The 27,335-nt window shown below is 43.1% G+C and overlaps 5 protein-coding genes across 9 annotated transcripts; 4 read left to right on the forward strand and 1 right to left on the reverse strand.

The window, feature by feature from the left end:
* The first annotated feature begins 457 nt into the window (after positions 1-457).
* LOC101079966 (zona pellucida sperm-binding protein 4-like) lies at positions 458-2,871 on the forward strand. Its single transcript, XM_011606971.2, has 8 exons — positions 458-970; positions 1,064-1,248; positions 1,342-1,439; positions 1,566-1,723; positions 1,794-1,986; positions 2,119-2,299; positions 2,396-2,474; positions 2,566-2,871. The coding sequence occupies exons 1-8, from the start codon at positions 520-522 to the stop codon at positions 2,652-2,654; spliced, it is 1,434 nt and encodes a 477-aa protein (XP_011605273.2). The 5' UTR covers positions 458-519; the 3' UTR covers positions 2,655-2,871.
* A 1,904-nt stretch (positions 2,872-4,775) lies between these two features.
* Positions 4,776-11,880, forward strand: chkb (choline kinase beta). The gene is made up of 11 exons (XM_003967130.3): positions 4,776-5,386; positions 5,642-5,750; positions 5,856-5,969; positions 7,175-7,308; positions 7,402-7,506; positions 8,215-8,273; positions 9,344-9,431; positions 9,560-9,668; positions 10,100-10,203; positions 10,291-10,372; positions 10,546-11,880. Exons 1-11 carry the CDS (start codon positions 4,902-4,904, stop codon positions 10,600-10,602), a joined length of 1,446 nt encoding a protein of 481 aa, XP_003967179.2. The 5' UTR covers positions 4,776-4,901; the 3' UTR covers positions 10,603-11,880.
* Positions 11,881-12,062: 182 nt separating this feature from the next.
* LOC115251091 (actin-binding protein IPP) lies at positions 12,063-14,914 on the forward strand. 2 transcript variants are annotated; one of them, XM_029842136.1, is made up of 8 exons: positions 12,063-12,475; positions 12,738-12,926; positions 13,000-13,184; positions 13,307-13,658; positions 13,750-13,895; positions 13,978-14,132; positions 14,200-14,357; positions 14,456-14,914. In XM_029842136.1, the coding sequence occupies exons 1-8, from the start codon at positions 12,233-12,235 to the stop codon at positions 14,639-14,641; spliced, it is 1,614 nt and encodes a 537-aa protein (XP_029697996.1). In that variant the 5' UTR covers positions 12,063-12,232; the 3' UTR covers positions 14,642-14,914. The 2 variants fall into 2 exon arrangements, with proteins under 2 accessions (XP_029697996.1, XP_029697997.1); XM_029842137.1 differs by having other exon boundaries at positions 12,381-12,525.
* Positions 14,915-15,606: 692 nt separating this feature from the next.
* cpt1b (carnitine palmitoyltransferase 1B (muscle)) lies at positions 15,607-23,783 on the forward strand. 2 transcript variants are annotated; one of them, XM_003967098.3, is made up of 19 exons: positions 15,607-15,761; positions 16,983-17,135; positions 17,227-17,366; positions 17,488-17,659; positions 17,766-17,867; positions 18,452-18,589; positions 18,679-18,756; positions 18,970-19,077; positions 19,161-19,245; positions 19,594-19,789; positions 19,870-20,055; positions 20,138-20,243; positions 20,321-20,437; positions 20,538-20,702; positions 20,815-20,949; positions 21,145-21,297; positions 21,390-21,503; positions 21,579-21,671; positions 21,749-23,783. In XM_003967098.3, the coding sequence occupies exons 2-19, from the start codon at positions 16,995-16,997 to the stop codon at positions 21,881-21,883; spliced, it is 2,364 nt and encodes a 787-aa protein (XP_003967147.1). In that variant the 5' UTR covers positions 15,607-15,761; positions 16,983-16,994; the 3' UTR covers positions 21,884-23,783. The 2 variants fall into 2 exon arrangements, with proteins under 2 accessions (XP_003967147.1, XP_029697711.1); XM_029841851.1 differs by having other exon boundaries at positions 15,610-15,761; positions 16,964-17,135.
* Positions 23,142-27,082, reverse strand: sephs1 (selenophosphate synthetase 1). 3 transcript variants are annotated; one of them, XM_003967096.3, is made up of 10 exons: positions 26,994-27,082; positions 25,903-26,025; positions 25,718-25,814; positions 25,351-25,454; positions 25,163-25,270; positions 24,878-25,032; positions 24,618-24,708; positions 24,421-24,520; positions 23,927-24,139; positions 23,142-23,607 (listed from the first exon to the last, which is right to left on the reverse strand). In XM_003967096.3, exons 2-10 carry the CDS (start codon positions 25,996-25,998, stop codon positions 23,393-23,395), a joined length of 1,179 nt encoding a protein of 392 aa, XP_003967145.1. In that variant the 5' UTR covers positions 25,999-26,025; positions 26,994-27,082; the 3' UTR covers positions 23,142-23,392. The 3 variants fall into 3 exon arrangements, with proteins under 3 accessions (XP_003967145.1, XP_029697713.1, XP_029697712.1); XM_029841853.1 differs by lacking the exon at positions 26,994-27,082 and adding an exon at positions 26,514-26,930; XM_029841852.1 differs by lacking the exon at positions 26,994-27,082 and having other exon boundaries at positions 25,903-26,930.
* Positions 27,083-27,335: the final 253 nt, after the last annotated feature.

A 27,335-nucleotide genomic window follows, 5' to 3' on the forward strand; every position in this document is an offset into this window, starting at 1 on the left:
ACATGTTAATCACAATATCCATTAATGATAAACATGCTAGGAGATAAGACTGGCTGTTTGTTTTGTCTTTGCAGCTCTCCAAACACAGTGTGACCTGTACAGTGCCGGTCAGGCCGACCCTGTTAAGGTTTTCATTTTGAAATTGTTGGAAGCTGGACTTTAATTCCATCTGGATCAATAATTTGTTTACTGAAAAACTGCAAAACAGCTAAAACCTGTGATAAGTCAAAATATACAGATGATGTTTTACAGCCCATTTGTTGGATACTATCAAACTTTTAGCCCATTTGAATGTAACTTTTACCTGTTTTCTACACTGATTTTAGTCTGCTCACTTGTCCTCTCATTGCAAAACCACAAACCAACTGGTGACACACCCATATGATTGGCAGGTTTCAGTAGCAAATCGGCTGAAGGCTATCAATACCCCCCCACCCGCGTTACCTTATAAATATACGGGCATTTGCCACACAACTTTCACAGCATTTGGAGCTCATTCTGTGCTGTAAAGCAAAAACAATGAAGTTGATTAGGGGTTGTCTCCTGGCAGTTGTGGTTTTTGGCTGTCTGGCCAATGCTCAGACTGGTACCAAGCCACAGAAACCATACCAACCTCCGAGGCCGCAGCCAAAGCCGCAGGAATCTCAGAGGCCTCAACCGCCGACAAAGCCGCAGGGACCTCAGAGGCCTCGTCCGCCAACAAAGCCCCAGGAACCTCAGAGGCCTCGTCCACCAACAAAGCAGCAGGAACCTCAGAGGCCTCGTCCGCATCCAAAGCCGCAGGAAACTCAGAAGCCTCACCCACATCCAAAGCCGCAGGAACCTCTGGTGCCTACACCACCAGACGTCCTCAGATGTGATGTTGAGGCAAATGATAGGATACCGTGCGGGGCTCCGGACATCACTCCGTTAGAGTGTGACACCATAAACGGCTGTTCCGATGGTCGCATGTGCTATTATGGCAAAGGGGGTAAGCATTTGTCTTCTGCTCTCTGAACTGCACTGACCATTGATTTGGCGTCTGTTGAACTCTGAGATTTGTCTGTTCATTTCTCTTTTTCAGTAACTCTTCAGTGCACAAAGGCAGGCTATTTCATCGTGGTGGTATCCAAAGATGCAACGCTGCCTAGCATTGAAATGGGACCCAGTTATTTCTATGGAGGTGGTGATGAATGCCAACCTGTTGGTGCCACCTCGACCTTTCTCATCTACATGTTTCGGGTTACTGCTTGTGGCACTATGCCGTTTGTAAGATCAACAATATTTCTTTACTGATTAACTTCACTTGAATTTGTTGTTCTGTGATAAAGTAAAAAACAAAGTACCACAAATTTGCTGTAGGATGTACCAGACGGCCTGCTCTACGAAAATAGGATGTATTCTACATATGGGATTATTGATGGAAAAAAAGGCCAAATTACCAGGGACACCACCTTTGAGTAAGTGTTCCTTTATTTTAGGATATTAACAACTTAAGTGTTTCAATCCATCCTGACACATTTGCAAGCCAACTCTTCGATTGGTTTTGTTACCCATTGACTCTTTTTTATCATATATTTTTTCAGCGTGGTGTTGCAGTGCCAATATATTGGCTCTTCCACTGAAGCCCTGGTTATTGAAGTCAATACTCTTCCTTCACCTTACCCTGTTGCAGCTTTAGGACCGATCCGTGTGGTAATCTACCTGGGCAGTGGACAGTGCACTGGAAAAGGCTGTGTGGAAGGTCGGTGTGAACAGGAATTATTGTGGTGATAACAATGGCTTGCTAAACTCATGTATTTTTGCTTGAGCAGAGGACGTGGCCTTCAATAGCTATTACTCGGAAATTGAATACCCAATCACAAAGGTGCTCAGGGATCCCGTGTATGTTGAAGTCGCATTGCTGGAGAGGACCGATCTCAACCTTGTTTTAACCCTTGGAAGATGCTGGGCCACAGTCGGTTCTAACCCTCACAGTTACCCTCAGTGGGACCTCTTAATTAATGGGTAGGAGTTTATTATTTATCTTATTTAGGTGTGAAATCTACATCATCATCTTGACACATCTGACCCTCAAATTCAGGCGTGTATTAGATTTTTATCACCATGCTCATTACCCTTTTCCCTCTCATTATTCAGTTGTCCTAACCATGAGGATAAATATCAGACCAGACTGCTCAGTACATCCTCTCTGCCATACCCGGGCCACTGCAGGCGTTTCATTTTCTGGATGTTCACATTTATGACTGGAGGAATGTCTGAACCCAGCCAGAAAATGCAGTCAGATTCACCACCACAACGTTATCCTTCTAAGGAATTGGTATATATCACAGACACTTATCTAAAGAAAAATAACCATTTGCTTTTTATATCTGTTTTAAATGCGTTTGTTTGTTTTTTCTTCCTTTGCTTACAGATTTATATCCACTGCAGCACGTCCGTATGCATACCAACGACCTTCAATAACTGTGAACCGATATGCTTACACAGAAAGAGTAAGTTCAAAATTAGAGAAACTCAAGGAAGAATGACTGACTGTTAACTGTCAACTGATTGCTGTCTTGGGTTTGTTTGTTTGTTCCACAGAGAGAGAGATTGCTGCATCGGCTGTGAAGAAGCCCAGACGTGAGACCATCATTGTCAGCAGTAAAGCAATTGAAATGCGCTCAGCTTAAAACTCAGCAAGACACAGCTATGCAACATTGCTTTTCCCTGTGCTTACTGTAAAGTTCCCAATAAATCACCTTGCTAGCTTTTCAAAGACAAAATTCAATTACTATTACTGAAGTTATGACTGTTTACATAAACATCAGGCTTAAAAATAAAGCACCAAACTCACAACTTGCGATTTGTAACAAATTCCAGAAATAAAGATTTATTCTACAAATTCCATTGCATGTAACTGTTCGAATTATTATCTAACCCCCCAGATGAGGGACCCCTCTTCCTATCCACAGATTAATAACTTAAACATGTCACCATTTGTAATAATCATATTGATAGTGATGCTGACAGTGATTATAAGGAACATGACATCTCCAGGGGCAATAAAAAACAGTAAGAGCAACAGCGCCAGTATATAGCAACAATAACAGTACTATTAGAATTCCAGAAGAGATGACTGGTAAATGATGCTGGTTAAATATTCATACTCTCTGGACATGAAGGTCTCTATTTAGAATGTTTCAGTTGTACCCCAGCAACTGAAAAAGAGAACCATTGCCTTAGTTTTGCAGATTTTGGGTGTTATGAAGTTTGATTTTCCTCTGACATTGTACCCTCCCTCTCTGTCCTGAAACATTTTCTGAATCTTGATATGGGAATAGGTTATTTCTTGTTTTGTTCATAAATAGTACTGTTTGAAGTTGGGCTATGTCATGAAGCTTATGTTTGATTTCAGAAATAATGTATCGTTCATAAGGACAACGTTGTGAATTGTTCTGATGGCTCGTTTCTGTAGAATAAACAATGGTTGTAAGGAAGTAATGTAGTGTTACCCCCAAACCTCTAAGTGTTTTGCTTTGGAATATGACAAAACCACTTTTGGACTTTTTTATTATAACTCGAATTTTAAGTCTATTGTTAGAAAATACCCAGTTTGGGTTTTTTTTTTTACATCAATCCAAAAAAATTTTTTAATGTGATTTCTTATTTCTTCTTTTCTGATTTCTTATGTGATTTTGTTCATTTTGTAAATCCTCAACACACCCAAGGATATTTGAGTCATCAGGTACGGCTGCATCAGCAATCCAGCCTTTGTGGGTATTGAGTCGAATACTTTTTTGATGTCTGTCTAGTCTATTACATTTTTTTTCCTAGGTTTTTGAGAATTGTAGAAGAGAAATGGGTCTGTGGTTTGCAAAGTTGTGTTTATCTCCAGTTGTATACAATTATCTGACTATTGCTATTTTCATGCTGTTAGGAATTTGATCAGCCTGAAAATACAGATGGAAAATGTAGTTTAATGGTTGGGATAACTCACTTATTACTGTTTTGATTAATTTAGTATCAATGTCTTTATGATCAGTGGATGAGTTGTTTCTGTATTTCTTAACAATGTACAATTTATTTCTCTTCATCTGGTTTCATATACATTGAGTTTACATACATCAGTTTATTTCTAATAATGCGAGGAAGACTTCATAACAAATTTAGTAGTTTCAGCAGTGTCAGTGTAGTTTCAGCAGTTTAGCAGTGTCTTTTGACACGGTTATTTAAGAAACGATAAAATACTTAATTGGTTCCATGCAGTTAACCTGGTTTGGTCAGGTATTGTGTTTACATGGGCACTAGTAATACATGGCTTTATGATCAAAGTTGATCTTTGGAAAATTAAAGGTCAACTGTCACTGCTCCTCTATAAAGGGGCATATTTAGCTTTACAAATACCTGACATACATTAAAAGTGTATGGATACACTGATATATATTCCTGGAATTACTGGTATCAGTTCTTCCCTCAGAAGTAGTACTGGATGTTTGGTTTGAGAGATGTAAAATCTGTTTAAATAAGGGAGTACCTGAAACCTACAGTATGTGGAGTACTACGTGGTGAGGCGGGATCATGATTAAACATCTGTAATTGTAATTGTAATTTGGGCTTTTTACTTTGTTGTCATTGTTGCATTACGCCTTAATTTACGAAATTATTTTAATACATAGTTACCGCTATTTGTACTTTACCAGAGGCTAAATACTCTGACTTCGTTGAGACAAAAAAAACTCGTATTCCCAGAATCCAGTTCTCGTATACAGTGACCAATGAACGTTGCCAATGGCCGCGTGAGCGCTGGTAAACGCGGAAGTGAGAGGAGATTGAATGGCATTGACGTCGCTGTAGCTCAGCTCGAATCAGCAGCTTCTCACTGCCCACGAAGGTGACTCCCTCCGCTCTATTTGCCTATTACCGATCCGTAATAACCAATGCGTTTTAGATTACACGGTTATGGAAAGCACTTCCTGTTAAAAGGCTTTTCTGAGCAGTTGAATTTGTCACGAACCGCCTCCCGCCCCCCAGCATTTCTTACACGTTCTCGCAGTCCTCCTTCCCTTGGGCAAAGTCTCACGATGCATTCACGTCGAAATGTAACTAGCAGCAGGTACAGTGACGGAGAGACGGATAAAGTGGAGCTTTTCGGCACCGCCCGTACTTCAGGAGATGGAATGGGCCCTCCGGCAGAGAAGAGAAGAGTCGGGAACAAGCTCGTCGACGAACTCAAGTTAAGCGCAATGGGCTCAATACCTGGAGCGATCTGCGATGAAGATTCTGAGGCAGAGTCTTTCAAAGGTGGGAGATCCGAGGAGGTCGATTTGGACACCAGAAGCAGGGCGTTTGCTTGGTGCCGAGACTTTCTGTCGGGGTCCTGGAAGACCCTTGGTGAAGATGATTTTCAAATTAGCATAGTCAGGTAAAATGACCATTGCACTGCACATTTCAGGGAAACTCAGAAGCTCCCCATGACGCTGAATTAGTGCCTAATCTGTCCCTTTAATTGTTAAATCATGGGGTTCTTTCTAGTGTACCTGGAAGCATTTTTTCTAGAATTTATTCATCTAAAATTATGTTTTGGCACTTTGCTTCGATCTCTGTAAAACCATCCCCGTGATCTGCCTGTACATCATGTGGTCTCTAGTTCTAATGTGCTGCTGTTCTGGTTTTGCAGCGGTGGGCTCAGTAATCTGCTCTACCTGTGTAGTTTGCCTGCTCGTGTTCCCTGTGTGGGCGAAGAACCGCGTGAGGTGCTCCTCAGGATCTATGGGGCCATCTTGCAGGTCTGTCTGTCATTATCTTCTTAAGGATTTCATAAAAGTGCATATGGTTGGGCAGATTACGCCTGTGGAAGACTCAATAAGGGCCCCTCTCTCATCCCTCTACAGGGGGTCGACTCCTTGGTATTGGAGAGTGTGATGTTTGCTATCCTGGCGGAAAGAACGCTTGGTCCAAAACTTTATGGCATCTTTCCAGAGGGACGCTTGGAACAGTACATTCCGGTATTTAATACATCTAGATATGTATATATATATGTATATGGAGAGGTTTGTTTTTTTGGTATTGAGCTGTTAGGATGGATGAGTGGGGGGAGCTTCTAAATCAGGGGTCACCAACCTTTTTGAAACCAAGAGCTACGTCATGGGTATCGAAGGGCTACCGCTTGACACACTCCTCTAAAATAACAAATTGTGTGTGTGTGTGTATCAATAACTTAGAGTGGGTAACAAAGATCAATATTCAACACTTTATTATTATTAATCTCAGCAATTGTTCAGATGATCACTTCTACATTTGATCAGAATTTTTTTTTTGAGTTTTCACCAGACACTTTCAACCATAAGAAACTATGTTGAACCATGTTTTAAAAAGTTATGCAACATTTAAAAAAAATTAACTTTCATATTGAATAAATCTTAACTGAACAAATCTACTGCAATTCTGCTCAAAATCTGTTACATTTTATAAACACACTTTTTAGCTCCTGGGCCTTCTCTGACTGTAGAATGCTTCCCGGTGGGTAGTTAGCATTAACATTGTAGCATTGTAGCTTTCATGACGCGTTGCTCCACATTGTGCTGCTTCGCCGTCATCACAGTCGCCCCACAAATGCAACATACACACCTTCCTTTCACAGTAGTAAGAAATTACTCTTCCTCCCATTTACTTTGAAAATGACAAATTTATTGTCTTCTTTTTGCCATGTTTTTGGGGTAGAAAATTGACCTCCACTCACCATCTTCACTGCCCGCTAGTTTATTCTCCACAAGCGCAAAGGTTCTTTCATGCACACAATACTGACCTTTGAACTAGGTCAGAGTTCACCTTCACTTTATTTATATTTTTATTTATTTTTAAGACATTGTCATTTTAAAATCTATGTAAATGCAGGTGTGATTTTTAAAAAAAAAATTGCGGTAGAAAAAATTTCTTAGACGCACCTCACTTGCGAGTTTTGCTATTTTTAGAACAGGCTTGCGGGCGACTCATGTGGTCATTGCGGGCGACTTGGTGCCCACGGGCACTGTGTTGGTGACCCCTGTTCTAAATTGTGTACATGTGGTTTAAACAGCTGATCTGGGAAGTTTCCTTTTGGCGGGGTATCTTGTAGCCATATCCTCCATATTCTATTTTTCATTCAACGATAAAATAAGCGATCATGCAAAAACACCTGTATCGACAACATCTGTCTGGTTCTTTTGCCCAGAACACCCGCATGCGCACAGAGCAACTGTCAGATCCGTCCATCTCATCTGAGATCGCCGTCAAATTGGCCCGCTTCCATCTCATGGTTATGCCCTTCAACAAAGAGCCAAAGTGGCTGTTTGGGACCATTGACAAGTCAGTGCATTTGGCTGTAATTCTGGCTGCTATTTGCAATATTAGCTAGATTCAATTAAATGCTTGTGCTGTCTTTTTGAACGTAATTTTTAGATATCTAGCTCAAGTGATGAAACTGAGTTTCGTACGTGACACGCATGTGAAGAAGTACAAGAAGCTGATGAAGTTGGACCTACCCGCTGAGCTCGAAAGCCTCCGGTGAGAAGTCCAAATAACCTGAACTGTATGCAATCTTCTAGTTTTAATATGACCTGTCTGCCCTTCTCTGTCATTGTTTTTTACTCTTAAATGTGCTCTTAAATTTGAGTAAAATATTTAATAACTCTAGCTCGTCCCATTGTGATCAGGCTTCTTGGCACACATATAAATGCAAACAGAAGTTCAGTTTAGTTGATTGGGAAACAATGTTTAATTCGTTTCACTGTGTACTTCCCATTTTTCGTTTAGCTTGTAAAGGCAGGTGGTATTTAACAGCTCAAGAAAAAACAACTTTAAGGACATTAAGTCCACATTTACACATATCGGATATTCATCTTGGAGACGGTTCTGTTTTTCCTATCTGTTGGTCGACCTTTGTCCCCGTTCCTCACAGTTGTCCATGCTGAGTCCACGCAGTTTGACTTCAAGAGCTTGTAAATATTAAGACACACTTTTGATTTTCAAGCTTATCTTTAAGGACACGTCTATTCCTTTATGCTCTACCAGCAGCCCCACAATAAAGCAGACAAGACAACCTTTCCTGTGGCCTTTATCTCAGCTGATAATCATTTTCTTTGGTTTATATGCTTGCACAGATAAAAAAAAAAAGTGCTTGATAACTTCAGTCTATATGGACTCCATATGTGGGACCTCCATAAGTATTTATTTCCCATTACAAACTCTATCTGGCTTTTGTCTCCACAACAGGGCCTTACTGGCAGCAACTCCATCACCAGTGGTGTTTTGTCACAATGATGTCCAGGAAGGTAAAACAACCACTTCCTAAACCTTTATTATCTTCTCTTTATAAGCTAATTGTGCAAACCCTCTGACTTTGCTGGCCCAATGCCATGGAACGGGATCATTATATAAGTCAAAGGCCAGCTGGGTTGCAGTTATTAATAGACAAGTCACCTTCAAAAATTAGCTGATATTTCAGTCCCAAAACATTAGCTTTATTCATTCACAGCCACATTTAGGTTTTTATCAGAATTTCTTCCTTCAGACACTGCGGCAACCGACAGTGTTATTAATGTGAAAAGGACATGGGGATATTTGCTGTCAACTTATAACAACGCTGGGAGACTCAAGTTACTCAGTTAAACATTTAGAGCTGCAGAAAGGGTTTTTAAAATGGCTACACAGGTGTATCAGGTGCACATGAGCAGAACGTGGCTGCTCAGCCTTTTGAAGGAGGTTTTTCTTCTTTAATCCTCAGATATGTGGCTGGATGGTGAACAGATAGGTGTGTTTTTAGGTTATTAATTAAGTTTTAGGTTATTAATTCAGTATCTGCTTTAGACCCATGTGCAACAGTGTAGCAAACTGAGCTGGGATGACTTTTCTTTGGTTGATTATGGACTGTTGAACGATTGCGTTTTCATTGAAGCAAGTTGTTATTTTTGGCTTGTGAAAATATATTAACAATGAAAAGGAGCTACAGATATATTATTTATTGAATATTTTATTTCTTGTTTGTTAATGCTTGTTCTGGATTCAATGTTTAAGCGAAACATTTATTTTAATAAGAAAAAGTTTAACATTACATGTGTCAAAAGAAAAGCAAACACAAAAGTTTTGTGTTGAGGAGCAGGAAAAACTTTCCTCAGGCTGATGTGAGATTAGTAGATGCTACAAGAAGCGTCTTAATGAAGTTACATGTGGATGAGGTTTAAACATGACATCCTCACGTCTCCATGTGTCTTTATTGGGATGTGAGAGAAAGAAGAGTTGGGATGTCCTCTCTGTCTTCATGTCTTAACCTTAACACCTTCCTCTTTTATCATTGTTAGTGTTTACACGGGCCAGTATCTTGATTCCTGTTTCTTTGTGTCAGGAAACATTTTGGCATTAGAAAACCGGGTCCACACCTCAGCAGACCGGCTCATGTTGATAGACTTTGAATACAGCAGTTATAATTACAGGTGAGGTCGGCACTCTTGGCCACACGCTGTAAAATGACATGTTTTTCTTTGACTTTGGTTCTATAGAGTTAAAGTTACAGATATCCCTGACACAATTCTTTTGATAATGGACATTGGGGTTTCTGCAGGGGCTTTGACTTTGGAAATCATTTCTGCGAGTGGATGTATGATTACACCTATGACCAGTGGCCCTTCTACAAAGCCTCCCCAGAGAAGTATCCTACAAGACAGCAGCAGGTCAGTGGAGAGATCAACGCTACAGTTTATAAAAGCCTCAATGTTGCCCATGTCCATTCAGACACCAGTAGCGGCTCAATCATTTGGAGTTGGTTTATCAAGTAATGTCAATTGCGCACAAGTTTTATTCACATGACATTCTGACGCTCTCCAATGCTTCCTAGATTGGGAAATAATAGCAAGCCTTCAATCTAAATACCCCCATCTAGTGGTCAAACGTGTGAATGTACCATTGAGGATACTTCAACAGATGCTTTGGCCCATCTAGGGAATTAAATAATTTGGGGTTTAAAAAGAATTGCAAGTACAAAACCCCACCTTTTAGATACTTTATTTTTAACTTCTTTTGATAATATAATTAAGAACTCACACCTTTTATGTTACCTATCGTAATAAACTCCTGAACAGACAACTTCTGCCCTTCATTTCAGCTCCGCTTCATCAGAGCTTATTTGACAGAACAGAGAAGACAGTCTAGTGGTGGGGACGTGGACCAGGCCCAGATGGAAGAGGACATGATCATTGAAGCCAACAGGTGCTTTGGGTGGTTAGTGGTTAGTAGAGTTATTTAGCATTGATGCCGGCTCAACAGAGGCCTTGACTGTTGTTTTTCCATTTGTAGATATGCGTTAGCATCTCACTTCCTCTGGGGACTGTGGTCCATCATTCAAGCCAAGATATCCAAGATTGAGTTTGGATACATGGTAAGACAATAACTACAGGGTGCTGTTGGATATTGTCTTCTCTCATTCTCATAGCCAATGGTCCTTTCCCACCTGTGCTTTTTGGTTTGTGACCTGTAATTTAAGAACGTTTGTGTGTTAAAGAGGCAAATATTTTGAATCCTCCTCTCATAGTGAACCATTTTGTCATGCAGGACTACGCCCAGTGTCGATTTGATGCGTACTTCAAGCAAAAAAAGCTCTACTCCTGATTTCCAGTAGGTTAACGGAGGTCTGTGGCCGGGACCATGCGAACCAGCTGCCACCTGTTCATCTAAATAGGAGCATATTCATTTTCACAAATAACCCAAACTGATGTACAATAATCATACCATATCATAACATATGGCAATGGAGACACTGACATACATTCCTGGTAGTTTGCAGTATCAGAAGCAGGACTGAAATGTTTAGTTTGAAAGGTCTTGCCTGTAAAGTACTGAGTGGTGAAACCTGTTCATGATGGCCCATGCCGACAGCAGTTACTACTACTAGTTAAGTCATGTCAAACAGTTTTATATACTGTATCTCAGGATACTGTCATTATCTTCAACATCATGTAGTCACCACTGCCTCTTTATGGTACCTTCAGGGGGGTAAAAAACAAAAAAAAAGTATTTTTCTTAAATATTTGGAACATCTGTAATCTGTATTTCCACATTGACATCATTTCTCTGTGGCATTGATGCACTTTTTAATTCTGTTGGGTTCTATTTTCTCGAGCCTCGTCAGCTTTTTACGTTGCTTTTCAACACTGTCGGACCACTAACGCTTCGGTTTATTGAAGATATTGTGTTTTTAGCACCAATTCTTGTTTATCAGTTAAGGAATCATGAATGTAACATCACTGACATAACAGTACAGTGAGTAGTGAAGTTATTAGTTATTTACATTTGTCATGGGAACATTCACATTTCTGTAGCTGCACTGGCATTTTCGATGCATCTATTTAGTGTTATTGTAATAACATTAAATTGTCCATAAGTTTAATTACTATTTATTTAATGATTTAGGTCCACATACGTGTTAGTTTCTTGATCTCAAATGTAGCTAGATGTGAGCTTAAATGCTGAGGCAGGTTGATGTTTGAATCTAAATTAAAACTACAGGCAACATTCAATAGGCCCTCACACCTCCGCACATTTTAATACGAAAGCTGACATAACGTTAATATCCTGAAACCAATGCATTTGATAAAACGTCAAAATGTAGGTGGGTGGTGGGGATGCTGGAGGAAGTTCTTTCATCTATTAATGGAATTAATGTCGCGGCTCCTGCACGCCTGTATGTGCATGAATTTGCACATGAATAAATGCTCTACTATGCAAAGATATTTCAGATGAGTGATCTGTGCCTTTTGTGTTTGGCAACCTCGCTAAATATCCCTCTCTGGGTTTTCTATCCCGTCCATTTATTTATTGAACTGTAACTTGCTGTATTGTAAATATTAATCATGAATGTAATAAAAACCACTAGCGTGGAGTCATTGATTTTGTATTTCTGCTTTTGTTTTTATATATTTTGATTAATGGGAATGAGCTGCTCTGTGTGCAGCCCCGTGGTGACGTATGGGGCAGAACGAAGACCACGTGTTGACCCACCTCCCATAACATGCTCCAAAAATAGAGCGTGCACTCAAACTGCACAGCAAAGTCAAACTCCTGAAACAGTGAACGCTCGTGGTTTGACTGGATTTAATGGGATGCACTGGAACTCTTGATGCTTTAACGCTGCACTGCGACGCTCCTGCATGTTTGGAATTCTTTATTGGGGGTTTTCCTTACGCTGTGGACTCTTGGTGCCATTCTAAAACAGAAATCAGACCTATTTCCTGTAAATCAGATGAAAGCTGTCCGGCGAGGTTTAGAGGTGGTCTTTGGGTGGTTCTCTGTGTGGCTGAAATGCAGCCTTACCAGTCTTTGGAGGGCTCTATCAGCAGCCGACATCTGGATAGTGTGGCCAGGTACCAGGGGACCGTGCAAATCCGAGTTAGAGGAGTGGAAAACCAACGAGGCCCTCCGTCACTACCACCGTCCAGCAGATGAGTCCAGCGTTACAGTCCAAACCAGAACGCACATATTCCATGTGAGTAAGAAGGTACCGTTCCAAACGGGTTGAAATGAAAGGCTCAACAGGTAAAACAGCTTCTCACTGGTGTTTTAAGAGAGTTTACATGTAACATGATTTTATATACATGGCATGGTGTTCCCTGATTGGTTGGTTTGAACCTTAATGTTGAACAAAGTTAGAAAATGGATAAACTATGACCGCTCCCACAGGAGAAACCCAGCCCACAGCTCCAGAATCTGTGGTTCATCTCTTCTCTTGGGTGACCTCTTCCCTTCAGGTGGACCTCTTCAGACTGTCGGAGTGCAGCGAGTATTTCCAAGCCTTGTCACAGTCCGGAATGAGAGAGACCTCAGAGAGCCTCGTCCAGCTGGATCACGTGTCCTCCTCCGTCTTCTACCATTTCCTTGAGTTCTCCTTCCACAACAGGTTTATTGTCCCTGTGAAAGAGTTGGACGCACACATCCAGGTATGAGGACTGTGTGAGCTTGTGTGGTGATCACTGTTATTCTCTAAAAGTGTTTGTTCCTCCCTACCTGGAGCTCAGCAGCTATCTCCTAGCCGAGACTTTCCTCTCCGAGTGCCTGTCAGTTCTGGAGGGTGAACTCAGCCCAGACAACTGCTGTTCCTATCTCAGTCTGGCTCAGGAGATCTGCTGTGAGCAACTGAAGAGAACCGTGTTCGCCTACATGAGCAGGAACATGCTGGAGATGCCCCATCTTGTGACGTATGCAAACCCCCTGTACCGTCACTGCTGACCTGAAATCCATTTAATTTAATCCATGAAATCCGTTTTAATTTTGCTTCTCTATGTTGCTTTCTCTTCTTAAAACCTGAACCGGGCCTCAGTGGTCTGAGCGGAGAAGAGAAGGATGAAATTGTCCGCCTGAGGATGGAGGGAAGACAACATCTGTGCAGCCTCAGAAAGGAAAACCTGACTTCCTGGAACGACTCGGAGACAGAATCTGCACGACACGTCTTCACCCTGGAGGGGTCGGAGGAGAGCGGAAGCTGGCACCCTGTTACAGAGCTCCCATTCAGGGCTGACAAGTGGTGTTTCACCACAGTGGTCCTCTATAACTACCTGTACATCATTGGAGGGTACCGGCAGCGTGTTAGGAGAGGCTGGGAGTTCAAGATGGCTTCCTTTAGATTTAACCCCTTTACTGGTACATGGGCCTGCACTGCCCCATTGATGAAGGTAGGACGGTCTCCAAGTGGTTGAGCGGTACAGTATGACCCATACATATCACCCATTTTGGGTCATTTCCTCTTCTCTGGTGAATCCACAGCATAGACGACACTTCAGCGCAGTGGCCTGCGAGGGCTGCATATATGCCGTGGGAGGCTGGTACTTGGACTCGCTCATCACCCCCGACTCCAACACGACCCTCTATACGGCGGTGGAGCGCTATGACCCTTGGGAAGGCAGGTGGAGGTCCGTGTGTTCTCCACTTAAGGCTGCTTTAGGACGATCGATCCCTGATTGTTCATCTCTGCTTTGATAAACTCTGTCCTAGGTTTGTGTCCTCACTGCCGCTCACTGACTTCCAGTTTACGATGTCCTTGTCCCATGACATCCCTTTAACCACTAGCCACGGCCACTGTCTCTATGTGTTGGGGAGCATCCAGAGAACAGGAGAGAAATTGCTGCTGCAGTACAACACGAAGCATGGTAATATTGAGAGAGGCAGGAAGGCCAAGATAAACCCTAACCCTAACTCTGATCTTTCTGACATTAGATTCCTGGTCTGAGCTTCTTCCTACTCTGACTAGAGCAGATGCAGACCTCCCTGCACTTTACTTCCTGGGGGCCACTGACCGGCTAATTGTGATAGGTGGGAATAACTCGGAGAGTGTGGTGACTTCCTTCTGCGTGCAGTCTCGCAGATGGGAGCAGGTACTGTAAAAATGTGTCATCCATGATTCCGAGGTCATTATCAGTTATCAAAAGTGAAAACCGGTCTTTTTTCTGCCTCCTCCATCTCATCCTTGCAGGTACGCACAGCCGAGAAGGTGGCATTTGCTGGTCAGGGGACACTTGCAGGTGATCAGGCCCTCCTGATGCCAAGTATACAGCACAACACCATCATTCAGATGGACCTCCAAACTCTGTCCACCAGAGATCTTCCCCCTCTACCCATTGCTACCCGCTACGAAGCTATCTTTTATCTGTGTTTTTAAATGTGCTATTTTTGAGCTGGTTAGGCCCACACTTTATCATTTTCTTTAGGGTTTTGTGGTTGAAGAGGAGCAGCGCGAGGACCCTCAGACTAAGATTTAAAGTGTGTTCTGGAGAGGTTTTTTAAGGGACTTGTTGTTTGCTTATCCCTGTATGCTTTACACATGAGTCTGTGAGACTGAAGGTTTTTTACTATTTAGAGCTGAGAATAGTCCAAACTGTGTGTCATGAGACTGTGGCGCCAATAAAAAAAATAAAAATCATACAAAAATCCATACCTTACAGTGCTGAACATTGTGTTTCAAAGTTGCTTTTGACCACTTAACTGTTTGACTGCTTTTTCAGGGTCACAGGAAGGTTACACATATGGGCAAAGGCAGGGTGCGTGAGCATTTATGGGTTTGGTACCTTGCCTTAAGGGCCCTGAAGGTGTTCTGAAACCTTTCCCTACTACCAGAGCCATTTTCCTTTTGCTCCATGTTTGTCTGCACCGGGGCTCAAACCAGAAACCCTCTGCTTCTCAGCCAGACTTCTCCACAGACTGAGCTACCACTGCCCCCTTTGACCACCCACCTCACCAAAACCAGACAAAGTTTTGGTGTTACAATAGGTTCACTTATCTTGTTTAAGGACACTTTCACAAACCAGTGACCTTTGTAGCACTGGGAAGCTCTCTGGATGAGCTATTGTCGCACCACTTGCACAAGCGCTGTTCCATTACCTAAACATCAACAGATTCTCCCTGCCTGAACCTCCTGACATCCAGGTCACAGGAACAGTTTCTTGCGATCACGTTGAACTAGCACCTGACCTCCCTCGAACGAATTTCACATTGCTCAGCAACATCCTCAGCACTGAATGTTCACAGAGCCGGAACCTCAAGGCACGTGAGGTCGAACCCCCCCTCGTGTTCGGTGTCTTGTTACAAGCAGAAGTATGCCATGGGTGAGAGAGGTGAGAGGGCGGGTGGTGTGAGGGGAGAAGAGGGAGGGATAGACGGCTGCTGTGATGTCACTACCTGACCGTGACAAGGGCACTGGAGTCACTACACACAGGCTGACACACCAAACACACAGCTTTTCTTTGCATGAGTGGATTATTCTGATTCTGGTCTGACAAAAGGTAAATGACTGTGATTCTTCTTCAGCGATACATGTAAATGTGTAAAACGGAGGGGCTTTGTCTAAAGTTTACATAGAAAGTTTAACAGTTTAACCTGTCCTGCTTTTTTTGGTGTTACATTATGTGTGATTTTTATATGAGGAAATAGTGGATATTTCTGCTGAGTCAGCTCAGGCAGGGTCAGGGTTTAACCCATTGTACAGACATTCATGTTGAGCAAAACGGTTTGTATAGATTCAGAGGTTTTGTCATCCATCTGCCGGCTGTAGCCAGTGTTTATGTTTCCATGCACATCAGGTCCGTGCACATGCTCAGTCGGTGCACTGCTATATCTGGCCATTGAACTTTGTCCCACTTGGTGACTTCCCTCATATGACATGGAAAAAGAAATCCTAGAACCATCACCCTGAGCATGACGTAAATCCGTGTGTGTACTCCAAATATTGTGTTTCTTCTTTCACAGATAACATGTGACGTCCTACATCATTAGCACAAACAACAAAATATTTGTTTTTACTTCTCTAACTTCTCTGTTGGCAAATATAATTTATATCATTAAATGTTATTAGCAGTAGCAGCGGTAGTGGTTATTAGTAATATAATTACCTCTGCCAAGGAGGTCATGGGGCAGCCGGCATTTGTTTGCTTGCCTCTTAGCAAAATAACTCAATTTGGAGGAAATGTTGAGGAAGAGATCATTTATTCTTCTGGAGAGACTTTGGATTCTGGAGGGACTTTGATTTTTGATCTTCCGAAGATCAAAGACAATGGTCTCTGACCATAAAGTGGCCTATTTTATGTAACCGACTTCCTATACGTAAGCTATACTACGAGTTTGTCACATATGGAGAAATAAGCTCTTGTGTTTTAGGTGAGCATCCCCCATTAAAGGAAGACCTCAGGTCTCCTTAAGTGCCTCGATCCTCTCAGAATTATTGTCTATATTCTGCCTCCTCAATCATCAATCCTTTCACCGAGGCCAACCCCCAAATAACAGACCAGCACTATACGATAACACTTAGTAAAGGTATACCAATTAATTGGAGTATTAGTTTTGGGTGTAACTCACAAATGTGAGGAAATGAGCTGCTTGGTGGAAGTATGCTTTTTTTCTACTTATGAATGTTGTTCATGCTACTATCAGGCTGTATGAATGCATAAATTCCTTATGTTACCTTCATTCATTTATAAACGATAGGCAGACTTTTGTTTCCATGACAGTTATATTTCGAGATGGCTGAGGCGCACCAGGCTGTGGGCTTCCAGTTCACTGTCCGACCAGATGGCGTGGAGCTAAAACTGAGTCAAGAGGTCATCAAGAACATCTACCTGTCAGGACTAACTGCGTGGAAGAAGCGAGCCATCCAGTTTAAGGTAGGAACACTCGGATCTTGGCATTATTGGTAAGAGCAGAGCGAATCTCTTGTGACGTAATAATGATCGATTGGTTGGGTTACATTTTCAGAACGGTGTGTTAGCGGGTGTCTATCCCGCCAGTCCATCTAGCTGGCTCATTGTTGTCATCGCCATGATGAGCTCCTTGTACACCCGGGTGGATCCCTCTCTTGGCATGATCGAAGCAATGAAGGAGAACCTGCCATACAGGTCAGGAGCCCTCCACCTTCTGTCTGTGGTTCAGACTCAGATTCTTGTTTTAGGCAGAACCACATTATTTCCACTTCTGTTCTGTTGTTGATAAAGACATTGTTGTACCCTTTCTGAGCAGAGACTGTATGTCAGTGCAGACCCGAGCCGTGTTGAGTGCCATCCTGTTTGCCACGGGACTGTGGCTCTTCCTCATCTACCTGCTGAGATACACCCTCAAAGCTCTACTGTCCTACCATGGATGGATCTTTGAATCTCATGGAAAAATGAGCACCTCTACCAAAGTGTGGCTGGTAAGCTTCTCCTTGTGTCTCCTCTTTTCTCTGATATCTACCCAGATGATTTTAGTCTGTTCCAGATCCCAGTGATGATGTTCTCAGGGGGATGTTTCTGTTACAGACCCTCGTGAAGATGTTCTCTGGCCGTAGACCGCTGCTTTACAGTTTCCAGGCCTCGCTGCCTCGGCTTCCTGTCCCCAGCGTAGATGACACAATTCACAGGGTTTGTTTACACGCAGCATTAACAGTCTCCAACACCAAAATAAAATCTATATTTTATATGCTTCAGACGTCATTACTGAACTGATTACATTGAGGTCCATGTCACCGTTACTCAAGCATTGTGGACGTACTCATGGTTAATGGAAATTACCCCGACCATCTTGCTACAATGGAACATTCTATTAAAAGCATTCAGTCATGTGGATGGTATTTGGCCCATAAAGTTCGCCCAAACACTGTTTCCGGCTAAAGCCCTTCATCATAGCCATAGCTCTGCTTGCATCAGCACACACCCAAAGACCAAATACTTAGGGTGACTTGAATGGTGATCAGAGGTCCGGTGGATGTTGTCAGGGCAGACCAATAGGGGACGCTGGAGCTGCAAGGGCGTTTCAGGGTGGTCTGCATATCAAAGCTGTACAAAATGATTTGACAGTGAGTTGGACTAGTACATAAGCTGTTCACAGAGCTGACCTGTGACAGCTGGATGTGCAATAAAACAGCAAATAGATATATCCACTAAGCTGACGTGGTGCTCCAGTTTGCTCCACCTCATCACCTGACAGCTTACTTTTGCCCCCACAGTACCTTGAATCAGTCCGCCCCCTGCTGGTCAGTGATGAGTACGACCAGATGGTGACTCTGGCCAAAGAGTTTAAAGATTCTAAAGCTGCGCAGCTGCAAAGATACCTTATCCTGAAGTCTTGGTGGGCCACCAATTATGTGAGTTGTGTTTAGAATTTGTGTTTCCTGATTTCACTCAAATCGTAAAATGCCTCATCATAGTATAAATGTCTGTTTTTCTGCTACAGGTAAGTGACTGGTGGGAGGAGTACATCTACCTGAGGAGCAGGAGTCCCATCATGGTCAACAGTAACTTTTATATCATGGTAAGAAACCTTGTCATTATGTCAAGTGGCTATACCAGTTAAAAATAGTAACTATGTCTATTATTTTAGGAGAGTGATAGGTGCTTTAAAAATAAAAGAAAACAGAACATTATTTCCCTGTAATAAAGTAGTCATAAAATAGGGTGTCACTGTTTTCTGTGTGCAATAAACAATGTTTTACACGGTCTGTGTGCTGAATATCTCTATGTGAAGGACCTCCTGTATATAACCCCAACACACCGGCAGGCTGCGAGGGCCGGAAACATGGTGCACGCAATGCTGCAGTACCGACGCAAGCTGGAACGTGGCGAACATGCACCGGTGAATATCACCCTCCTTGAAACCCACTTGGCTTTTCCTCCCCGAGGCCTTGGTGCTGATCTAATTTCCCTTCTCCCGGCCAGTTGCGGGCACTGGGGACAGTTCCGATGTGCTCCACACAGATGGAGAGGATGTTTAATACCACCCGTCTCCCTGGTATTGAGACAGGTAGGCAGGCCCACGCAGCAAAAATGGCAAAATGAACACATTTTGGCAGATTGCTGGTCATTTTAAGTTTGAAATGGAAGCTCCTCCACCCCAGCTGTTAAAAGTTGTTGGACATAACCCACTGAGGCCATAAACTAGAGCTGGTTTCAACCTTTACCAGTACCAAGGTTAATGTTTCCACTGTTGGGTTACTGTGCCCTCGGCCGAGTGGGCCGCTCTATCAGGGTTCTGGTATGTGGGTGAAAGGTGACTGCCAGCTGGCTTGTTTTTAATTAGTGTGACTTGAAGTAATCTGGTCGATTCCATGACATCACTTCCCTTTCCCCTCTTTGTTCCTTGTTTTTTTAGATGCGGTGCTGCACCTGACTGACCGAAAGCACCTCATCGTGTACCACAAGGGCCGTTTCTTCCAAGTGTGGCTGTACACTGGCGGGCGCCACCTCTTACCCAGTGAACTCGAGCTGCAGTTCCAAAGGATCCTCAATGACACGTCAGAGCCCCAACAGGGAGAACTCAAACTAGCTGCCCTGACTGCAGGAAACAGGCACGGGAGCCCCGCGGCACCGTCACACCGTATCCACAAATAGAAAAGGATCTCTCACTCTGATATCCTCTCTTCTTTAGAGTTCCATGGGCTCGGGCTAGGAGTAAGTATTTCTCCCAGGGATTAAACAAAGTGTCCCTGGACGCCATCGAGTCGGCTGCCTTCTTCCTGACACTTGATGATGAGCCGCAGGGTTACGACCAGGCAAGGCCGCGCTCCCTCGACAGTTACGCCAAATCCCTGCTTCACGGAAAGTGTTACGACAGGTGCAGTAAGCCGGGAAATTCTTGCTAAAAGGCCGAGGAGCATCTGGTGCTATTACTTTTCTCTTCCTCTGTCTCTTCTCAGGTGGTTTGATAAATCATTCACACTGATTTCATACCCCAATGGCAAAATGGGCATCAATGTGGAGCATTCTTGGGCTGACGCACCCATCGTGGGACACATGTGGGAGGTAAATATCATGACGGCGCTGCATTTAATTCAAAAACAATTTTTAATCAAGTATTTCACAATACTCTCTGCCTGTAGTATGTCCTATCAACAGACTGCTTCCACCTCGGCTACACAGAGGAAGGACATTGTAAAGGGGACGTGAACAAAGGTCTGCCGTATCCCAGCCGGCTACAGTGGCAGATTCCAGTGGAGGTACCGGTACACTCCAGCCTTTCACCCGTCCTTGCTGTGACCTGAAGCTAATAAAGCGACATTGGCTGAACACGCTTTCCCATTTTTCACCCCCTGTCAGTGCAAAAGCATCATCGAGGCTTCGTATGTGTCAGCCAAGCGGATCGCGGACGATGTGGATTTCTATGGCTGTCTCTTTCACGAGTTTGGGAAGGGACTGATTAAGAAGTGCAGGACCAGTCCCGATGCCTTTATCCAGATGGCCCTGCAGCTGGCACAGTTCAGGGTGAGGGAGCCTCCCATCATCCATTTATATGAGGAATGGTGCTGAAATTGTTTTTCTCTTTCTGTTTTGTCCTCCAACGTGACTAAATGTTTTCAACCTGACTCCTCTGCAGGACCAAGGGCTCTTCTGTTTGACCTACGAGTCGTCGATGACCCGTATGTTCAGAGACGGGCGGACAGAGACGGTACGCTCCTGCACGTCGGAGGCCGTCGCGTTCGTCAAAGCCATGGAGAGCGCCGACTCGACAGTAAGCTCCTCAGCATTGTGTTTCATACACTTCAGCCAATGAAGGTAGAGCTGGGTGGGGGAGCAGGTGCACGCTGTGAATGGATGAGTGTCACCGTGTCTCACTGCCCTGGACTCTGAACGCTCTGATGTTCCTACCCTGTTAAACTGACATTAACAGCAACACAAGGTCACCCTGGTTTGTGTCTTCGGTCAGAATGCCCAGCGACTCGCTCTGTTTCGGAAGGCAGCAGATAAGCACCAAAACATGTATCGCCTGGCCATGACCGGTTCTGGCATCGACCGTCATCTCCTGTGTCTGTACATCATCTCCAAATATCTCAACGTTGACTCGCCGTTCCTTAAAAAGGTCAGAACGACTCCCGAATTGTTTCCTTTCTTTGCGCGTTTTCTGTACATCTTCGTAAAACGGCTTTGCTGCTTTCTGTGTTCCTCCTCCAGGTGCTTTCAGAACCGTGGAGGTTGTCCACCAGTCAGACTCCTCAGCAGCAACTCAATTTAGTGGACATCAAAAAGTTTCCTAAATATGTGGGTGCGGGTGGAGGATTTGGTCCAGTGAGTTATAATCCCAGCATCCCGCCTTCTCGGTAATTCGGACAATCTTTTTAGGTAATTCTTGTCCATTTCCAGGTGGCTGATGATGGCTACGGCGTGTCTTACATAATTGTTGGTGAAAACCTGATCACATTCCACATCTCCAGCAAGTTCTCCTGCCCTCACACGGTACAGCCACGAGAGCGTAATCATCCATTCACATCCGTTTTCTGCTACCGCTCAAACCTTTCGCTGCCATCCTGCAGGACTCGTACCGCTTCGGCCAGCACATTCAGAAGGCCATGCTGGACATCCAGGCGCTCTTCACAGAAGAGAAGCAAAGGCAGACGGTGGAGAACGGAAAACACACGCCGCTGGAAAATGGAAAGAAGCACATATGAGCGATACTGTGGCTGTAAAAGATAGCACTTTGACTCGATGGAAGCCGGTCATTCCACTGACAAAAGAACTTATTTATTTATATTTACATTTCAAAGACAACTTTTTTCAGTGGTGGGTAAAGTATGTATTCTTTAGCAATGAGAAGTTTGGGTTTTTTCAGCTGAAACTTGTATATTATGCTGATGTACAGGAATAAACCTGAAAATCTCTTATGAATATATCAATATGAGGTTCGGTCCTCCTTATCAGGGGATAGATCTCCCAGTGTGGCTAGTGGAGGCTTGTTTTAGGTCAGGCTAGGTGAACTCTAGAGTATTGGCTTCACAATTGAGATGATGGTTTCAATTATTACGAGTGAGACTTGTGTCTGACCTGGAGCAAAAATGCTCATTTACACAAAAGTGAAACACAATAACATAAAGAAATGAACGTGTTGATTCGAGCGACACTCTCAGGCCTTTTATGACCCCCTTAAAGCGTGATCATGTTGGAGCAGACCATAATTGGCCTTACGGCAGCAATTTCTGCAGAGGTTTTCATTTTACCAGCAGTATTCCATTTGACCGAAAAGATAAAACTCGTACATTTGTTGGACTTCCTGTGCCGTCGCTGACATCGATTTATTTACTCAGGGCTCTTTTGTTTATAGGGAATCGGCAAAAGTACGGACTTTGGAGGCAGCTCAGGTCACAGCACTCTCACATTATAGGGTTAAACTAGATGCAACCTAAAAAGCAACAGGAGACGGGTTGACCAGAACTTTAGTATCTCAGCGACCGCAAAAACTCCACGCAAGTCCAAATGTCCTGAAGATATTTGGGACATCAATAGAGTTTATAGGATAGTCGATCATTTCAGAATAAATCATGTTGGACATCACACCCCAGCGGGCAAGCACCTGCATATTTGGCAAAAAATAACCTCAATTTGAATATTTATTAGTTTAAGTGAGACAATACAAAAAAACCCAAAGTAATAAAAAAACACTCCCCTCCGATCACGCTCACTTTCTCGCAAGGCATCTTATACAACGAACTAAAACTAGACTTCAGAACTGTACAAAGCGAAAGGACAAACAGATCAACGTCACGTGGTCCGCTTTAGTGACGAGGGCAAAAGACCTAGGGAGGCACCAGACGTTCTAAGATTCAAAATGAATCCCTGGTATCTGATCGCTGCCGTCACCGTGGCTTTTATCGCGAGCTGCCTGTCAATGACACACATTTAATAAAACAATATAACAGACACAAAGGCAAATGGGTTGTAAGTATGTTCTATTTCAGACCAATTTTATCATGATAGTGTAGGTTGAGTCCACTTAGAGATGGCAGGCTGATTGGGCCACTGCGTGAGTCCGTATTTAATGCACATACACGCCAACCTGATCTCTTCCATGTACAGACTATTTTGTGTAAATATTTCAACACGCTAGGATGGTTTTGAAGTTTATGTGTCTAAAATCACTGCTGCTGCTGCTTCCTTGTCGATGGAGCAGCAAAGGAGGACGATTAAGAAGTTGCACCAGGGGTTGGGTTGACGTTCTGCGTAGCTGCTTGCGGTGCCACTTCTATGATCCGCGGTTTGTCGATGATGCGAGCTGTGCGGTTTCCTTTCTCTACAATCCCGATGATCCACGCTTGGTGGCCCTCGCCGTATTTTGGGGACTTGATCTCGGCACAGAAGCGGGCGGCTTGCTCTCGGGGGAGACAGATGAGTAGACCTCCTGAGGAGGAGATGTTGTAACTCAGATAGGCGCCAAACACGGACATGCATTTGAAAAGGCACTGGAATCTAAAACTCTGTCTATTCTTATTGTATTTCTGTTACTGTAACAGGAGATATTATGATGCTCACACCTGCATCTCATGTTTATTAAGGATTAAAGCTTTATCATACTTATCTATATCTGCTCAAAACGTTTTTTGGTCATGTTTTTTTTTTTACAGTTTTGAAGTTATTCACTCACTTTTCTAGTTTAACTATTCATATTATCAGATTTACCAATGAGGCTGTATCAGGCACACACACACGTACGCACACACCTGATGTTTCTGGACAGGTGCCATGCATGAGACCAAACATATTCCCACAGGCCTTGGACACGGCGGCCATCTTTGCGAGTACTGGCAAGTTGTGGATGACGAACGAGACTTCGCTCCGTTGTTGCTTTGCTAATGTCTGTGCGTGGCCGAGAATGCCGAAGCCCGTGATGTCAGTGGCCGCGTGCGCATTGAACGTGTGCATGAGACTAGCCGCTGTGAGAGAAAACAGAGAACCGACTCATGACTTCGAATACACTATCATGTAAAAACAAATCATTGGATCTTAAATGTAATTTTACTATTCTGAACATTATATTTATATAATTTATTCAGGAAAAGAAATGTTTTCATAGATATATTACAGCGTTGTTACACCAGGGGGTGCTGTTTACACTCAATGTAGGTGGGATATGTCTGAGTGCTCAGTAAATAATAAATAAGTTTTGTTATGAAAATGAAATAGTCAATAGTTGAGACATTTGTAGCAGGTGTACCTGTTCTGTTAAGCCGGGCCATGTTCATCATGGCTTCATGGTAAGCCAATTCTACATCCTCCTGAGTTACTACCAGCTTGATCTTGTTCCACTTCTCAGGCTGCAAGAGAATACATTTAAAAAATATGCATATTGAAAAGCATCAGGTTATATTGGATACTCAGATAAGATCAATCAGAACGCGAGGGTGAACTTACAATATCTAGCCATTGGTGTACTGCAACAGCCACTTGTGTTCCAAGTGGTTTGGTCAACACCAACACATCTCCTGGGACTGCATTATCTGGCCTAGGAAACACAACATAATCGGTGTCACTAGTTATTTGCAACTTAAACTTATATAATATTTTTCAAAACAGAAAAAATATCACAATAAAAACACCAGTTGGTTGTATTGACATTGGTATTCAAATGTAGAATGAATCATGGAATTGTATTCTCTGGAATCAGCTCTCACATGATAAACTCATTTGGCTGGCAAACTGTTGTAGCTACTCCTCCCATCACTACCCAAGGGTTAAGCACTGTTTGTCCTCCGGTTACAGATGTCCCTGCCTCCTCTGACGCATCCTTGAATCCTTGGATGATCAGTGGTATTACTTTGTCTCTCTCCTATAAAGAGCCAAGAAATTAGCAGCTGATCAAAACCCTAAATCAAAAACATAATGCACGGACATTTTAATGGGTGATTAGCTGATTTCAGAATGTTGTTGTGCATATGACACATCCACAAAGCGCGTACCTTCTCAGACATTTTGTTGCTAATGCCCAGAAGCATCAACATGTTGTCACATTCCGTCACTCCCATGGCGTACAGGTCACTTAAAACATTGGCACAAGCAATTCTCCCCTGCAAAACAGAAGCAACAGAATTAGATCTGAATCAAACCGTAACAATTCAGATAAGTGGAGAACGCCACAGGACTTTACCATCATGTAAGGGTCGTCTACAATGGGGTAGATATAGTCTGTTGTCTGAACCAGAGAAAGGCCTCCATGTCTGAGGGGAATGACACACGTGTCCATGCCTATGCCTTCAATGACAAAACAAATCTGTGTTGATACGGTACTTTGGTGTGGTTAACGTCATGTTTTAGCATGTAGACAGCAGTAAAAGCTACAAAATTCAAGCCAGCAAATGCTGAAGTGAGCTGAATTTGAGTCTTATTTCAGTGTTCTAAACCACCCAGTTTATCTAGTGTAAGGTTCAAGATAAAGTTAATGCTTTAAGACAATTATATATGTCTGCTAATGCTAGATATTAGGATCCCCTTTATAGCAATTAATTATCAGTTACCTAGTCGAGGCATAACTGCTCCCAAGAACTGTTCATCCTCTTGAAAGTGGTTCTCCTGGAGAGTTTCTAGGAGTTTCTGTAACACGTCTTGGGGTACCTGTGTCCAAAAAAATATATGTTTTCATGTTTCTTCTTTAAGTGAATGTATTTATGAAGGATGTGCATTGAAAGAGTTTTGAGCCAACCTTGCAGCCTGTACCCTTGAGCTCAGCAAAGCGTGTGAGCCTGAAGTTCTTGTCCAGCTCATAGCTTTCGGGATTAAAAGACTCCCTCACCGACATGTCTGATGAAAGTCTGGGCCTTCACCACTGGGAAAGGGCAAATCAGCGAGACAAGACATCAGCAATTATCACAAATACAATAACTTACATGATCAGATCTTACATAAAGATGCACATACACCCCATCATTTAATTAAACTGACTTTTTCTGGATGTGTTTTCATTCACGTGGAAGTTATACACTAAGGGATTGAAGACAATAACATCTCCTAGCTGCTCACACCCACCACTGACAGCACATGTGATAATGCACAACGATGTCGTGTCATTTCTAAAAGGACAGATCTGCCATAACATGGAAATCTAAAAGCCAGAAGACAGATCAGTTACTGGTGTCTTGGATTTCCATTTATTGCAACCATAGTTAGTCAGAGAGAGCGTTCCAGAGCTAAAAGTGCTGCCGAGTTCATTCAACCCTGTCCCCAACCGCCAATCTGAGTACTGAACACAGGTAAACAAGTCCATTTCATTGGCTTATTTAAAATCCCGGCGCCCGATTTAGAAACTGCACCCACTACATCATTCTCTTTTGTCTTTTCTGAAAGCTTTCGCTTCCGTGCGGACTCCTGTCCGTAAACACCGCCGCACGCATGTTTTCAGGACAATAATCGGTTGTGTGCAACAAAGAGCAGAAAGAGTCCGAGTCGAGCCGACGCTAACGTTTGGGAGCACACACGACAGTTTGCATGTGGCACAAAGTAGTTGAAGGTAATGCCAGCTCGTTGCACATGGAGCTTGAAAAGTTGCCGTAGAGCGCCGAGCAAAAATGTCGGCGGCGGAAAAAATTAACCCTTTCCTGTCCCGCGCCATGCGATGTGTGCAACATCAGAGTTCGTGTCAATAAAACAGCTGCAAATGTGCAACTTGAGAGAAGCGTATAATGCTATGGGGCAATAAAAGTGTTTACAATCGCCATGGGTGCTATTTTAGGACCAAAGCGGAGTAATATTCTTGCAACATTTCCCCTTTAATTCCTCTGACCAGTTTATCCTTACCAGCTTCACGTTAGCGGTGGATCTCGACAGAAGAGCGGGGTTGGCACCAGAATGCATTGGGGCTTGAATCGAGCGTCCTAAGAAATTGCCTGACGAAAAATAAAACCTCTCTTGCTTATATATAAGAAACGCTTCATGATAAAATAGAGTTATTGCCAATGAATTTATAATATTTTAATGAATTTTCAACATTGCGTCATGCTTTGGATTACCGTGACATTTTATGGTTGACAATACAAAGAGGGATTTTTCGAGCTCTCAAGGGGTCCTTCACCTGGGTAGCGGCGGCTTTAACATCCCCTTTAAGGGACTGTGAAGTCTGGCAACAAAATCTCTACAATG

This window comes from Takifugu rubripes, chromosome 9 (genome assembly GCF_901000725.2).
Source record: "Takifugu rubripes chromosome 9, fTakRub1.2, whole genome shotgun sequence".
Lineage (NCBI taxonomy): Eukaryota > Metazoa > Chordata > Actinopteri > Tetraodontiformes > Tetraodontidae > Takifugu > Takifugu rubripes.